The sequence below is a fragment of the Cetorhinus maximus genome, chromosome 13, assembly GCF_964194155.1.
Source record: "Cetorhinus maximus chromosome 13, sCetMax3.hap1.1, whole genome shotgun sequence".
In the NCBI taxonomy this organism is placed as follows: domain Eukaryota; kingdom Metazoa; phylum Chordata; class Chondrichthyes; order Lamniformes; family Cetorhinidae; genus Cetorhinus; species Cetorhinus maximus.
The window spans coordinates 120,340,981-120,355,481 of record NC_135891.1 but is presented as its reverse complement, the minus strand read 5'-3'; the positions used below and the strand labels follow the sequence as shown (position 1 = coordinate 120,355,481).

General features: G+C 48.3%; 1 protein-coding gene across 2 annotated transcripts in view; it reads left to right on the top strand.

Annotated features, from left to right (window-relative positions):
- Positions 1-14,501, top strand: part of cpamd8 (C3 and PZP like alpha-2-macroglobulin domain containing 8) — a 136,593-nt gene continuing 122,092 nt past the window's right edge. The window contains exons 1-8 of one of the 2 annotated variants that reach the window (XM_078556145.1): positions 1-741; positions 869-1,020; positions 1,149-1,171; positions 7,136-7,301; positions 9,162-9,214; positions 11,034-11,051; positions 12,927-12,981; positions 14,245-14,358. In XM_078556145.1, the coding sequence (XP_078412271.1) occupies positions 662-741; positions 869-1,020; positions 1,149-1,171; positions 7,136-7,301; positions 9,162-9,214; positions 11,034-11,051; positions 12,927-12,981; positions 14,245-14,358 (661 nt within the window). In that variant the 5' untranslated portion in view covers positions 1-661. The remainder of the gene's footprint in view (positions 742-868; positions 1,021-1,148; positions 1,172-7,135; positions 7,302-9,161; positions 9,215-11,033; positions 11,052-12,926; positions 12,982-14,244; positions 14,359-14,501) is intronic. The other variant, XM_078556146.1, reaches the window with a different exon arrangement.

The window sequence follows — 14,501 nt, the reverse complement described above, 5'->3', positions numbered from 1 at the left end:
ATTTAATGAGCACTTGTTAATTTGGTGTGAAGTTAGCGGGTCAGGGGCGGAGGCGGGCCGGAATTTCCAAGACAAAGATGTTATTGGTGAAGCAAGTTGTTTGAAGTTTGTGACTATTGCCATTTCAGCCCAATGCTGAGTCTGTCTGGGCGGAGAGATCCTTCATGAACAGAACCAACCAGACTGAGGCAGAGCCATCCGCAGAAACAAAAGCTTTTACATCAAAGCAGAATTCAATCCGCAAACAACGGGGGGAAAAAAAACTTTTTCAAGGAATGCATTTTCCCGGTGCGCGTGTGTGAAGCACATTCTGGGGAAACCGGGACCGAAAGCTGCAAACTTTAAATGAAAAACTTTCCCAATTTTGTTACAAGGAGTAAGAAGTTAAAATATCCAGGAGAGAGGAGGAGGAGGGAAAGTTAACCCAGAATCTTGGCTGCACTTCAGAAAGGAGAAGCGACTGGTCAGGGCGAGGTGGAGGTGCCCTCTCCCCCTCTCTCTCTCCCTCCCTCTCTCTCTGTCTCTCCCTCTCCCTCTCTCTCTCGGGGTGTTCCGAGAACTCGATGGCTCACTATCCGCTCAGCCGGTAAACAGAGGAGGAACTTTGCAGGATTTGAAAATTGGTTTCCCTCCCCCCTCCCCCTGTTGACTGAGTCTGGAAATGAGGCAGATTAGCCGCTACTGGTGGATTTTATACAATTTCGTGTGCTACTGTTGCCTGTGCTGTTGCCAACAAAGACAGTAAGTCCTGCTCTGTGTGTGTGTGTGTGTGTGTTTGGGGGTGGGGGTTGCAGTTTTAGGATTGTAGGACGCACCGTGTTGGTGTGAGAGAGGCATTGACGCGACTTTTTCCCGCTGTGTGTTCTAGGGGTTACCTGGTAACGGCTCCCTCAGTTTTCAGAGCCGGTCTGCACGGGGTAATCAGTGTCACAATATTCAACCCATTGAAGGTAACTAAAGTCCACGTCCAGCTAGTGGCGAAAGGGACAGCCGTCGCTCACGGTCAGGGCTCCGTCTTCGGTAAGTTTCTCGGTGTGTTTCTGCTGATCTCAACTTGTTTAATAAAGAATCACGTTTGCTTTTTTTTGTGAAACTGATTGTGGAACATGTAACCCAAAAAAATACTCCGTGTTTTGTGTTTTTTGCAGAAAAGGGGACAGTCACAGTAAAGGTAAGATTCCAGTGATTTATTGTCGCAGAGAAGCCAGAGGTTTTGGGCAGTTTACTTGTAGTGAAATTGACAACCGCGTGGGCCAGTTTCTCACTCAGTCCACATGGTCCTTTCTCCTTTTCCACCGCTTGACCATCACACTGTCACTGTCCCTCCTCACTCTCTTTCTGACTCGCTCTCTCTCACAAGGTCTCTCTCCTTCGCAATATCTTTCTCTAACCTCTCTGTTTTTCTATCATTTACATTGCTTTTTCATCCTCTATCTCCCTTTTTGCCCTGGTCTCCATCTGCCTGGCTCCCCATTGACCTCACTCTCTGTGCTTCTAAACTCTCCTCACTTTCACACTTCTCTCTATCTTTCTTTCATTCCTCCTTCCTCCCCAGTGTTTATTCCGGATCCTTCTTGTTAAACCAACCATGAGTCTGAACGTTCTTTCCCACTGTGTTTGTGGACAATATTCCCCCCCCCCCTCCCCCCACATCTGTAGTGCTGGACTGCCCCCCCCCACATCTGTAGTGCTGGACTGCCCCCCCCCACATCTGTAGTGCTGGACTGCCCCCCCCCACATCTGTAGTGCTGGACTGCCCCCCCCCCCACATCTGTAGTGCTGGACTGCCCCCCCCAACATCTGTAGTGCTGGACTGCCCCCCCCCAACATCTGTAGTGCTGGACTGCCCCCCCCACATCTGTAGTGCTGGACTGCCCCCCCCTCCCCCCACATCTGTAGTGCTGGACTGCCCCCCCCTCCCCCCACATCTGTAGTGCTGGACTGCCCCCCCCTCCCCCCACATCTGTAGTGCTGGACTGCCCCCCCCTCCCCCCACATCTGTAGTGCTGGACTGCCCCCCCCCCTCCCCCCACATCTGTAGTGCTGGACTGCCCCCCCCCACATCTGTAGTGCTGGACTGCCCCCCCCCCACATCTGTAGTGCTGGACTGCCCCCCCCCACATCTGTAGTGCTGGACTGCCCCCCCCCCCACATCTGTAGTGCTGGACTGCCCCCCCCCACATCTGTAGTGCTGGACTGCCCCCCCCCCACATCTGTAGTGCTGGACTGCCCCCCCAACATCTGTAGTGCTGGACTGCCCCCCCCACATCTGTAGTGCTGGACTGCCCCCCCCACATCTGTAGTGCTGGACTGCCCGCCTTTAATGACCCCAGCCCCAACACCATTACTTTAATGTCAGAAAACTGACTCTGTGGACACAGTTTCTCCCAGGAAGCTCATTCATCAGAGGACAATCTGAGTTATTGTTCATGAAACTTCAGCACCTTTTGGAGAAAAGGGAAAATAGCAAAGCTTCTGCTGACTCTTAGATTCCGGAAAAGTCCTAGAGGATAGGCGAACGGCTAATGTAACACCCTTATTCAAAAAGGGAGGGAGTCAAAAAACAGGTAACTATAGGCCAGTTAGCTTAACATCCGTCATTGGGAAAATGTTAGAGTCTATTATAAAAGATGTCATAGCAGAGCATTTAGAAATACATAATCTAATCAAGCAGAGTCAGCATGGCTTCATGAAGGGGAAATCATGCCTGACAAATTTTTTAGAATTCTTTGAGGTGGTAACAAGCAGGATAGATAAAGGCAAACCAGTAGATGTAATATATTTGGATTTCCAGAAGGTGTTTGATAAGGTACCGCACATAAGTCTAGTTAAGAAGATAGAGCTCATGGTGTTGGGAATGGCATATTAGCATGGATAGAGGATTGGCTAACTAATAGAAGATACAGAGTTGGGATAAGGGGGGGCATTTTTGAGATGGCAACCTGTAACTAGTGGAGTGCCACTGGGATCAGTGCTGGGGCCTCAATTATTTACAATATAAATGATTTAGATGGGGGAAGTGAATGTACTATCGCCAAGTTTGCAGATGACACAAAAATAGGTGGGAAGGCAAGTAGTGAGAATGACACAAGGAATTTACAGAGGGGTACAGACAGGTTGAGTGAGTGGGCAAAACTTGGCAGATGGAATATAATGTGGGAAAGTGTGAGGTTATGCACTTTGGCAGGAAGAATAGAAGAGCTGAATATTATTTAAATTGAGAAAGACTGCAGAAGGCTGCAGCACAGAGGGATTTGGGAGTCCTTGTGTATGAATTCCAAAAAGCTAACTTACAAGTTCAACAGGCAATAGGGAAGGCAAATGGAATGTTGGCCTTTATTTCAAAGGGAATGGAGCATAAATATAGGGAAGTCTTGCTAAAATTATACAAGGCACTAGTTAGACCACACCTAGAATACTGTGAACAATTTTGGTCCCATTACCTAAAAGATATACTATCACTGGAGACAGTCCAGAGAAGGTTCACTAGGCTTATCCCAGGTACGGAGGGATTTTCTTATGCGGAGAGGTTGAATAGGTTAGGCCTGTACCCAATGGAGTTTAGAAGAATGAGAGGCAACCTTATTGAAACACATAAGATTCTTAGGGTAGACAGGGTAAATGCTGAGAGGTTGTTTCCCCTTGTGGGAGAGTCCGCGACCAAAGGGCATAATAAGGGGGTGCCCATTTAAAACACAGAGGAGAAGAAATTTCTCCTGTGAGGGTAGTCGATCTGTGGAATTCTTCACTGCAGATGGCTGTAGAGGCTGGGTCTTTAAGGTTGAGATAGATAGATTTTTAATCAGTAAGGGAATCGGGGGTTATGGGGAAAAGGCAGGAAAGTGGAGTTGAGAGTTATCAGATCAGACATGATCTCATTGAATGGTGGAGCAGACTTGATGGGCCAAATGGCCTACTTCTGCTCCTACATCTTATGGTCTTCAGAGATTCCGCTCTTCCCCCAATATCATCTTTACCCTGGTTCCCTGAGATTTACTTAGAAACAGGAAGGCAGATTCTGCCCCTTCAGAGGGTACCAAAGGGCAGAGCAGCTGAAAAAGAACGCTGAGCTGGGATTTCACTTCACTTCACTTGGGTCTTGCTTGTCCACTGGTGATTGAGGACAGTAAAGAAACACACTCAGTACAATTAATCCTGTTAAATAAGGTCTCTAAGAGACTGCACCTGCGTATGCTATTAGTTAATTCCTGCTGGTCCTCCATGGAGCCAGAATGGAATTCTTCCTCAATGCAAAACCAGTGATCACTAATGGAAAATGTGGCTCTGGACTTGGATGTTCAGTACCACCTGTGGCGCTCCCTCGGCGCCGTCAGAGCGCGGCGCTCCGTCAGTACTGCACTGAACTGGTGTTGCTGCCAGGAGGGTCTGATTTGTGATTTGTTCTTTGATCTGGTTCAGTGGTTTTCCTCAATGTCTAACTGAGGTCTTGGGGCTTGCTGAGCATGGGTGCTCTTCTGTGAGGGACTCCGCATTCACACTGTGCTTTCTCACTGATACGCTCATACTTTATACTGATACACTCATGCTCTGTGTCCAACAGATGCTGTAACTGACCTAGCCAGTTGGAAGTATTTGTGACTGAATCTTGCTAGAGGCTGTGAATGCCACTTTTTACTCTGGGTGGCTGGAAACCATGAAAATTCATTGAGATCCATTGTTCCCAGTGAGAGATTCACCCGTCCCAACCAATGATCTCTTTTGCGCCCCCCCCACATTGTTTAATTCCTCAAATGATTCCTCATCCCTGACCTGTCTTTCCTCACTCTGCCCCAGCCCCTTCAGTAATGACTCAAAATTAACTTACTTTCTTTCAGGTTTCATTTTGCACATTTCCATGCTTCCCCCTCTGATCTCCTATGCTCTGTTCCCAGACACATGGTCCCGTGACCCTTCTCTGAAGCTGAGACAGATGCCTCCCTTGTATATTGTTCACCAGGCCCGAGTGCAATACTCATGATACGACTTTGACTATTAGGCCTGAGATGTTAAATTGAGACTCCACCTTTACCCTCAGTGGATGTGAAAGTATTTGAAGAAGAGCAGGGAAGTTGTTCCCGATGTCCTGGCCAATATTTATCCCTCGATCAACATCACAAAACAAACATTATCTGGTCACTATCTCGTTGCTGTTTGAGGGATCTTGCTGTGGGCAAACTGGATGTCACATTTCCTGCATTACAATAGTGACTATACTTTAAAAGTACTACATTGGCTATAAAGAGCTTTGGAATGTCCTGAGGTCATCAAAGGTGCTAAAGAAATGCAAGCTCTTTCCTTTTTCCTTCCTTCCGTCCTGTCATCCTGTATTTACCTTTCCTTTTGTTGACCTGTTCCTGGTTAGCAGAGTTATACTAAACATCGACAAACAAAATTCCACAGCCATGAGAAAATTATGAATAGTTTTATTTTGTACTTTTTGTACAGGATTATTTTGCATTTAAGAAAATGCATGATTTGAAGAAAAGTTCTGAACTATAACTTTGACCCAGGAGCAGACAGTTAGACTGTTCTGGCCATTTAAGGGTTCGGCCTTGTTGTGTGATGCAGCAATACTAGTTTCTGCCATCAGAGGTTCCCAGTGAGCCAGTAAATGACAGGTCTCTCTCCAGTGGCTGAGCACCAGTTCCTCAGCATTACGATTTGCTGCACAGGTCTAAATTGATCCCGAGGTGAAATAAATGATCGTTAATCTCTAAACTATATGTTAAAAATTTTGTGTTTACATACACTTCCTGTCGACTTTTTCCATTATAAATTCCTACTGACATATTTATAATGGAAACGGTGTATGTCAACGTCACACTGTAATTGCACTCTCCTGCTAGTGGTGGCGCTGTACCACCTCAGATTTGGAGCCACAGAACCATAGAAAAGTTATGGTGCAGAAAGAGGCCATTCAGCCCATCGTGCCTGCGCTGGACAAAAAAAAAACTAGCAGCTCATTTTAATCCCACTTTCCAGCCCCTGGTCCGTAGCTTTGCAGGTTACAGCGCTTCACTTGCAGATCCAGGTACCTTTTTTAATGAGTTAATCGTTTCAGCCTCAACCACCAATCCGGGCAGTGAATTCCAGATGCTCACCACCTTCTAGGTGAAAAAGATTTTCCTCCTGTATCCCCTTTAATCCTTCTACCACTCACCTTAAATCTATGCCTCCTGGTAATTGACCCCTCAGCTAGGGCAAACAAGTCTACTACTTACCCTTGTCCTGCTATTATCACATTCTGCTTTCTTACCTTAATACCACCATCAACACCTCCTTTAGCCCATACCATTACCATTAACACCCCCTTTGTGCTTTTGTTCATGATGTCTTTGTCAATCTCTCCTTTGCCCCCATCTATCACTGGCCTTCTATCCAGCTTCACCTGCTCCACCCCCCCTTAAACAGTATAAATTTCATCACATTTCTACTTCTCTGTAGCTCTGAAGAAGAGTCATACGGACTCGAAACGTTAACTCTGTTTTTCTCTCCACAGATGCTGTCAGACCTGCTGAGTTTTTCCAGCATTTTCTGTTTTTGTTTGAAACAAGTCTTTCTTGTCTACACTATCTAGGCCCCTCATAATTTTGTGCACCTCAATTAGGTCACCTCTTAGATTTGCTGGTCTCAGCCCCTCAGCTTGTAACAGACAAACTCTCGGTGCAACCAACACTTCCCAGCTTGCTTCAACTTTCATTTTTGATGTAAGTAACACAAAATCAGAATATTATTTAAAAATAAGGACACAATGTATAGCTTAAATGGGGACAGAATTATTTTCCTTTTCAAATACTCCTTCTTGCCACACTGTCTCCTTAAATCACTGACACTTGCTGGGTAGAAGATTGCTGACTGCCGATCACTCTGCTGTGGCTCGGGTGATCACAGATACCAGCCCAGTCAGTGTGAGTTAACCATATATTTGATCACAAGGAACATGATATCTTCACCTGCTATCATAGTGCGAATCGATGCCTGTGGGTGAGGGGAGGAGCTTTGTTCAGTCTGGATGTTGAGGTTGGGGACTGGGGGATCTGGGGAACCAATGCTGCAGAAGTCAGGGTCTGGTCTGGAGCTGTAATATGGCCAACAATCATCTTTTCTCTTCCAATCTTTTTCCTTTGCCTCCAAGGTACCTCCAGGGGTCAGTGGACAAGCTCAGTTAAAGGTTTGGGGAAATCGATATCTCGCTGATGATGGGTACATCTTCCATAATTTCACAACTGTTACCATCGACTCCAAGGAATCTTCTGTGTTCATCCAGACAGACAAACCAGTCTACAAACCGAAACAGAAAGGTACAGCTTACCCCAACCAACTGTACTTTACCCACTGTTTGGGCAGGGTGGCACAGCACTCTCTATTAATCACCAAGAGAGACATGATCCTCATTACCCAAACATTATTAACTCTGAGCTAAGCCTTTTGCCTCTGACAGAACTGAAAGGACCGGTTGGAGGGGGCGGGATGGAGGGAGTGCCTCCCGGTCATGGGGGGAGTTGGGGGTGGGGGGGGAGTGCCTCCCGGTCGTGGGGGGAGTTGGGGGTGGGGGGGTAGTGCCTCCTGATCTTTGGGGGAGTTGGGGGCGGGGGTAGGGAGTGCCGCGCGATTGGAGTTCTGTCATTCGGACGAGACATTAAACCAAGCATCTGTTTTGATAGTTCATGCCCAGTGCTTGAAGCCCCATGTTAAAGTGTCGCATAAACAGACAGCTATCGGTCTTGCCACCTCCCTCCCCACCTTGCTTTATTCACTCACTTTTTTTCTTTATCTCTTTCCCTTTTTCATTCTGTTCTTTTATTTTGCCTTTATTTTCCCTTTTTCTCTTTCCATCCCTCTCTCCCTTTTCTGTCCATTTTTGTCTCCTTACCAATCTTTCTCTTTCTCTCTGTTTTCCGCACACTCTCTCTCTCTCTCTCTCTCTCTCTCTCTCTCTCTCTGAAGCGGCACAACTTGGTACGAAGAATGAGGATAGTCAATAGAAACTAAATGGTGCAATTTTAAAGGATGTGCAGGAACAGAGAGACCTGAGGGTGTATGCACATAAATGTCTGAAGGTAGCAGAATGTGATTGGCTATTAGAAAAACACACAGTATCCTTGGGTTTATTAATAGAGGAATGGATTACGAAAGTAAGGCAGTAATGCTAAACCTTCATAACTCTGTGGTTCAGCCCCAGTTTGAGTATTGTGTTCCATCCTTCAGGAAGGGTATCACCTTGGAGAGGGTGCGGAGGAGATTTACTAGAATGGGACCAGGGATGAGGATCTTCAGCTAATGTGGAGAGACTGGAGAAGCTGGGATTGTTCTCCTTAGGGCAGAGAAGGTTAAAGGGAGATTTAATACAGGTGTTTAAAAACTATGAAGGGTTTTGATAGTGCAACTAAAGAGAGAGTCTTTCCACTGGCAGGAGGGTCAGTCACCAGAGAGGACAGATTTAAGACAATTGGTTTAAAAAAAATAGAGCCAGCAAGTGCAACGTACAGTGGGGGCACATGTCTCACTCCTGACTCCAGTCTGATTTGGCATTATGGAACAACAACTTGAATTTATATAGCACCTTTTAACATCTTAGGGCATTTCACAGTGCTCTTGTTAAAGCAAAATACTGAGGATGCTGCAAATCTGAAATGAAAACAGAAAATGCTGGAAAAACGCAGCAGATCTGGCAGCATCTGTGGAGAGGGAGTTAACATTTTGAGTCGACTGACTCTTCTTCAGTACTTCGAAACTATTTGTTTTATCTCGAGTCATGTAAGGAGATATTAGGACAGGTGACCAAATGCTTGGTCAAGGATGTAGGTTTTAAGGAGGAGAGAGTGTTAGAGAGGTGAGAGGTTTAGGGAGGGAATTCCAGAGCTTAGGGCCCAGGCAGCTGAAGGCACGGCTGCCTATGGTGGAGAGATTAGAATTGGGATAGTCAGGAGGCCAGAATTGGGAAGCGCAGAGATCTTGGAGGGTCGTGGAGCTGGAAGACCCTATCTGGTTTACTGTGTTCAGTTCTGGGCACTACATAGAATGACAAACACAATGTGAGGGTGAATTTTTAATAGATTCACTGGTTGTTTAAAAAGAAACTGAGTAAAAATGAAGATTAAATCTGTACTGATAATTGCAATTTCATTCACTGATCCCTTTCCCCTCTCTTCCAATCACAGTGCTGATAAATGTGTTCACTGTCACCCCTGACCTTCGACCCTCCAATCAGAAGGTAAGGTGTCTCTCTCTGTGGCTCTGATAGATTTCAATGTTTAAAATCAACTCAAAGTAGCAAGAGTGATTAATCAAACCAGTGTCTCTGACCAATTACAGACAAGGCAGCAATTGGTGGATTGTCAGAACCCAGTGTTAGAGATGAGGAAAATGCCAGGATTTCTGCTCCCAATCACTGTCCATTGACCCCTGGGTTAGGGAGGTTTCCTGTGCACTGTGATGGGACGATCCCTGTAAATCAGTGTTCTGAGACAGTACCTGTGCCTCATGACTTAAATTTTTTGGATCCCCTTCCTGTGTTCTCTCTCTCGCTCTAGATTGTCCTGTCTATTCCTGGAGTATGGGTCCGCTCAATCACTTTCAGTTTTTGTCTGCCTGAAATGAGTTGCTGACTGTTGTTGGTTTATTTTATCATTAGGAGAATCACAGGTGAGTCTGATCCTATTGCACTAAAACTCTCTCCCTCACACTCGTTCACGCACTCCTTCCAGCCTGGGTCATGGGTAGCGATAGGGAGCAGGAACAGCAATAGGCCATTCAGCCCCTTGAGTCTGTTCAGCCACTGAGCCCTGACTGATTTCCCCCCTCCCTTGCACACGGAAACCGTGCTTAGTTGTATTCGGGGAATTCTCACTCTATCCATCTCATCCAGTGAGTCCCATGAACCATGGAGTCAGCAGGAACTGTCCTGTGCTGCAGGTTTAAGCTGACGGGAACGCATTCCCTAACTTAGATCGTGGAAGAGCCTGTTTGGAATAATGTGGAGTTCTTTCTCCCAGTGATGTATGCTGAATATCCAGGAGTCTAATTGAAGCTTTGCACTTGAGAGGATTAGGAGAAAGGTGTCTCCAGTTAAAATACTGGCCTCTTACAGACAGCCCCAGGCCCACACTGGGCGATGAAGCTAGGGTTTTGTAGTGAGCTCTTCTCCAAACTGCATTCCAACTGTCATCTGGTTTCTCACAATACAAGTTTGGGAGATAATTTCAGAATTCCTGTCTTGTTCAGGACTTTTCCAAATATAGAAAACTTCATTTCTTGTTAGATTTATGTTCATTTGACAATCACTTTGTTGACAATTTGGTGTCATAGTATTTCACAAATACAGCTGTGACTTTTTTTTTTCCATTAGTGGGATGTGAACATCTCTGGAAAGGCCAGAATTTATTGTTCATCCCTAATTGCATTTGATAAAGTGATGGTGAGCCGCCCTCTTGAACTGCTGCAGCCTGTTAATCTTTGCAACAAATTTGATAATGTCTTCAGAGGGACAGTTAAGAGTTAATCACCTTGGTGTTGGACTGGAGTTACAGTTGTAGACAGTTATAGAGGGTAAGGAGGGCAGGTTTCCTTCCCTGCAGGACACTGGTGAACCAGTTGGGTTTTCACAACAATGCGATAACTTCACAGTCGCTTCTACTGAGACCAGAGACGGTCAGGGGAAGAAGGGCAAAAATGAAAAGTAAAGCTCGGTATTAACTCGGTCTCTTTATGTTTCTATTTCAGTCACTGGTTGGAGCTGTTTGCTTTTTGTGGGCCTGATATTTTGGAAAGAGTTGTTTGCTGTGCTGTTGCTTTACAGGTGGATAAATAAGATCTGTTTGGATCAGTAAGTTGAGTATTTGGGAATTAATGGGAATTTGGGCTTGAACTGCATCTTTGGCCTTTGGTAGAATGGGTCTGTGGGCCCTACAGGTTTGGGAACCCATACTGTCGGCTTTCTGAGACTGGTCTGATCCTCTCAGTAAACCCAGAGCATTATTAAAGAAACTCATTCAGCAATATGCCTGATCGCAATTTTGTGTTCTCTCTTGCAGGTCGAGGTGTACATTGTGGTGAGTATCCAGATTACTGTTAATAGTCAGACCAACAACATGCCAACACTCGCATGGGCCTCTGGGGAAGGGTCACACCTGGGCCTGAGGGGGGCCACATCTAGGCCTGAGACACCCCTTTGAAGATTATGGACCTCTTATAGGGGCTGTGTTGTCATTTAGCGAGAATTGGTTTCATGCTGCTATTCTTGCTTTTTCTCTCTTTCAGACTCTGCATTACTCTCGATTAGTCTACTCTTTGTCTGTCTCTGTTTAGGTGGCCCGCTCTGTTGGCCCCGCGCGCTCTCTCTCTCTCTCTCTCTCTCTCTCTCTCTCTCTCTCTCTCTCTCTGCTTCGTGTGCCCTCTCTCTCTCTCTCGCGTGCATTCACACTCTCTCTCTCTCTCTCTCTCTCTCTCTCTCTCTCTCTCTGCTTCGTGTGCCCTCTCTCTCTCTCTCTCTCTCTCCCTCTCTCTCTCCCTCTGCTTCACGTGCCCCCTCTCTCACCCTCGCTCTGCCTCTCTCTCTCTGCGCACCCTCTCTCTCTCTCTCACTCTCTCTCTCTCTCTTTCTCTGCTTCGCGTGCCCTCTTTCTCTCTCTGCTTCGTGTGCCGTCTCTTTCTCGCGCGTGCTCTCTCTCTCTTTCTCTCCTTCGTGTGTTCTCTCTCTCGCTCTTGCTCTGTCTCTCTCTCTTTCTCCTTCGCGCGTTCTCTCTCTCGCCCTTGCTCTGCCTCTCTCTCTCTCTTTCTCTCTCGCTCTCCCTCTCTTTGGCGCCCGCGCGCTCTCCCTCTCCTTCGCGCCCGCGCGCTCTCCCCCTCCTTCGCGCCCGCGCGCTATCCCCCTCCTTCGCGCCCGCGCGCTCGCCCCCTCCTTCGCGCCCGCGCGCTCGCCCCCTCCTTCGCGCCCGCGCGCTCGCCCCCTCCTTCGCGCCCGCGCGCTCGCCCCCTCCTTCGCGCCCGCGCGCTCTCCCCCTCCTTCGCGCCCGCGCGCTCTCCCCCTCCTTCGCGCCCGCGCGCTCTCCCCCTCCTTCGCGCCCGCGCGCTCTCCCCCTCCTTCGCGCCCGCGCGCTCTCCCCCTCCTTCGCGCCCGCGCGCTCTCCCCCTCCTTCGCGCCCGCGCGCTCTCCCCCTCCTTCGCGCCCGCGCGCTCTCCCCCTCCTTCGCGCCCGCGCGCTCTCCCCCTCCTTCGCGCCCGCGCGCTCTCCCCCTCCTTCGCGCCCGCGCGCTCTCCCCCTCCTTCGCGCCCGCGCGCTCTCCCCCTCCTTCGCGCCCGCGCGCTCTCCCCCTCCTTCGCGCCCGCGCGCTCTCCCCCTCCTTCGCGCCCGCGCGCTCTCCCCCTCCTTCGCGCCCGCGCGCTCTCCCCCTCCTTCGCGCCCGCGCGCTCTCCCCCTCCTTCGCGCCCGCGCGCTCTCCCCCTCCTTCGCGCCCGCGCGCTCTCCCCCTCCTTCGCGCCCGCGCGCTCTCCCCCTCCTTCGCGCCCGCGCGCACTCCCGCTCTCGCCCGCTCGCCCCCTCGCCCGCTCGCCCCCTCGCCCGCTCGCTCTGTTTCCCCTTGTGTCAAATAACAAATGATTCTGGGTAAAGAGCAAGCTTGTTGCACCTTCTCAGATTCCAGTCCTTCACCCACATCCTGCCCTCTCGTCAGTCATTAATTAGTTACTGTGGAGTAATGATATCCGGACTACGTCTGTGAAATTAGGTACAAAACCTGTCCCATCACCGTCTGGGGGAATCACAGACACAGAAATTGAAGTGGTCCATGAAAGATTTGACACAGCGATATAGAGAATTTTGTTTACAAATCAGTTTGTGACTCAGCTTCTTGTTCCCAGTTTCTCTCAAATTCCCAGTGTGTGTGTCTCTCTCTCTTTCTTTCTTTCTCTCTCCCTCTCCCTCTCAGGATCCCCGAGGGTCTCGGATGATCCAGTGGAATGACCTAAAGCCAGTGTGTTGTGGTAAGTGGTGAGTCTCGAGCTTGTCACCTCTGACATTCTTGTAAAATTAAAACCAATAACATATGAAAGGTTGGGTCTTTATCAGCTTTCCCCAACTCCCGATCACAACACATCCTGATTTAACTATATCCCCCTGTTGTTGCCTTACAGATTCCCACCCCTCTTGAGAGCAATGAATGTGTCTGAGAGATGGGTTACATGGACCCTCTGGTACCTGACCAAGTGCCAGGGTGTTCGACTATGGATAATGTCATAATTCTTTCCTAGTTAATCCTCGTTCACATGTATCTTCCAGCCACAGCCACCGGATAACAGTCGGGCACAGGAACCCCACCAATTTCACCCTCCCCAGCAGGGACACTGGCACCAGCTGCCGCAGGAGCGATCTAAACTGTCTGTCACCTTGACACTTCTTTCTCGATTGGGGCGTGATCTTTTGTTTTTAAAGCATTCACAGGACGCGGGCGCCACTGGCAAGGCCAAAGTTTATTGCCCACCTCTAATTGGCCTTGAGAAGGTGGCAGTGAGCTGCCACCTTGAATACAATGAATGGCTTGCTTGTCTGTTTCAGAGTTGGTTACATTGCTGTGGGTCTGGAGTCACATGTAGGCGAGACTGAGTAAGGACAACAGATTTCTTCCCTAAAGAACATTAGTGAACCCTAATGGGATTTTCTGACAATCTGGTAGTTTCATGGTCACCATTACTGAGTTTTTTTAATTCCAGATTTATTTAATGAACTGAATTTAAATCCTCAGCTGTTGTGGTAGGATTTGAACTCGTCTTTGAATTTGGGTCTGTGCCTGAGCAGGTGGACGGGCTGCACGAGTGGGCAAGGTGTGTAAGTGAGTCTGTGTGTCCGTGTCCGCGTGTGTCCCCATGTGTGTGAGTGAGGGAGAGAGAGAGAGCGGGGAAGGTGATTAGAGGTGGGATGCATGTTTCAGTGAGCAGTGAAGGTGAATTTGGGAGGGTGTAATTCTGCAAAGGGAGGTTGGTGGGGTTCACACTTCAACGACGTGTGGCCCAGTGTCAGCCTGCATTATCAGAGCATCACATCATTGATCTGTGCCCACATGAGTGTCAGTGGGACAGCTGATGGATGCCCAGCTCTGTGGGACAGTGTGTCCAGCTCAGCGGAACACTGCAGCTTCTTCCTGAATTCCAGCGTCCCCCCTGTCCAATTGGTGATTTATTTGGAACAGGGAATTCTACAAACAAGCCACCTCACCCCAAGAATAATCTCCGATCTTTGCTTCATTTCAGGCATTGTAAATATGAGCTTTCCACTATCAGACCAGCCAGTGCTTGGAGAATGGATAATCTTCGTACAGTTGCAGGGTTACAGCTACAATAAAACGTTTGAAGTTCAGAGATATGGTGAGTGTGTCACGCTGTTTAATTACTGTCTCTCCCTGCTGCTGATGGTGCCCACTGAACCAACAGATCAATGATCACAGCTTCCCCATGTGCTTGAGAATGTGTCACTCAGCCTCTGGCATGGACCATCCAGCCCAGGCGCC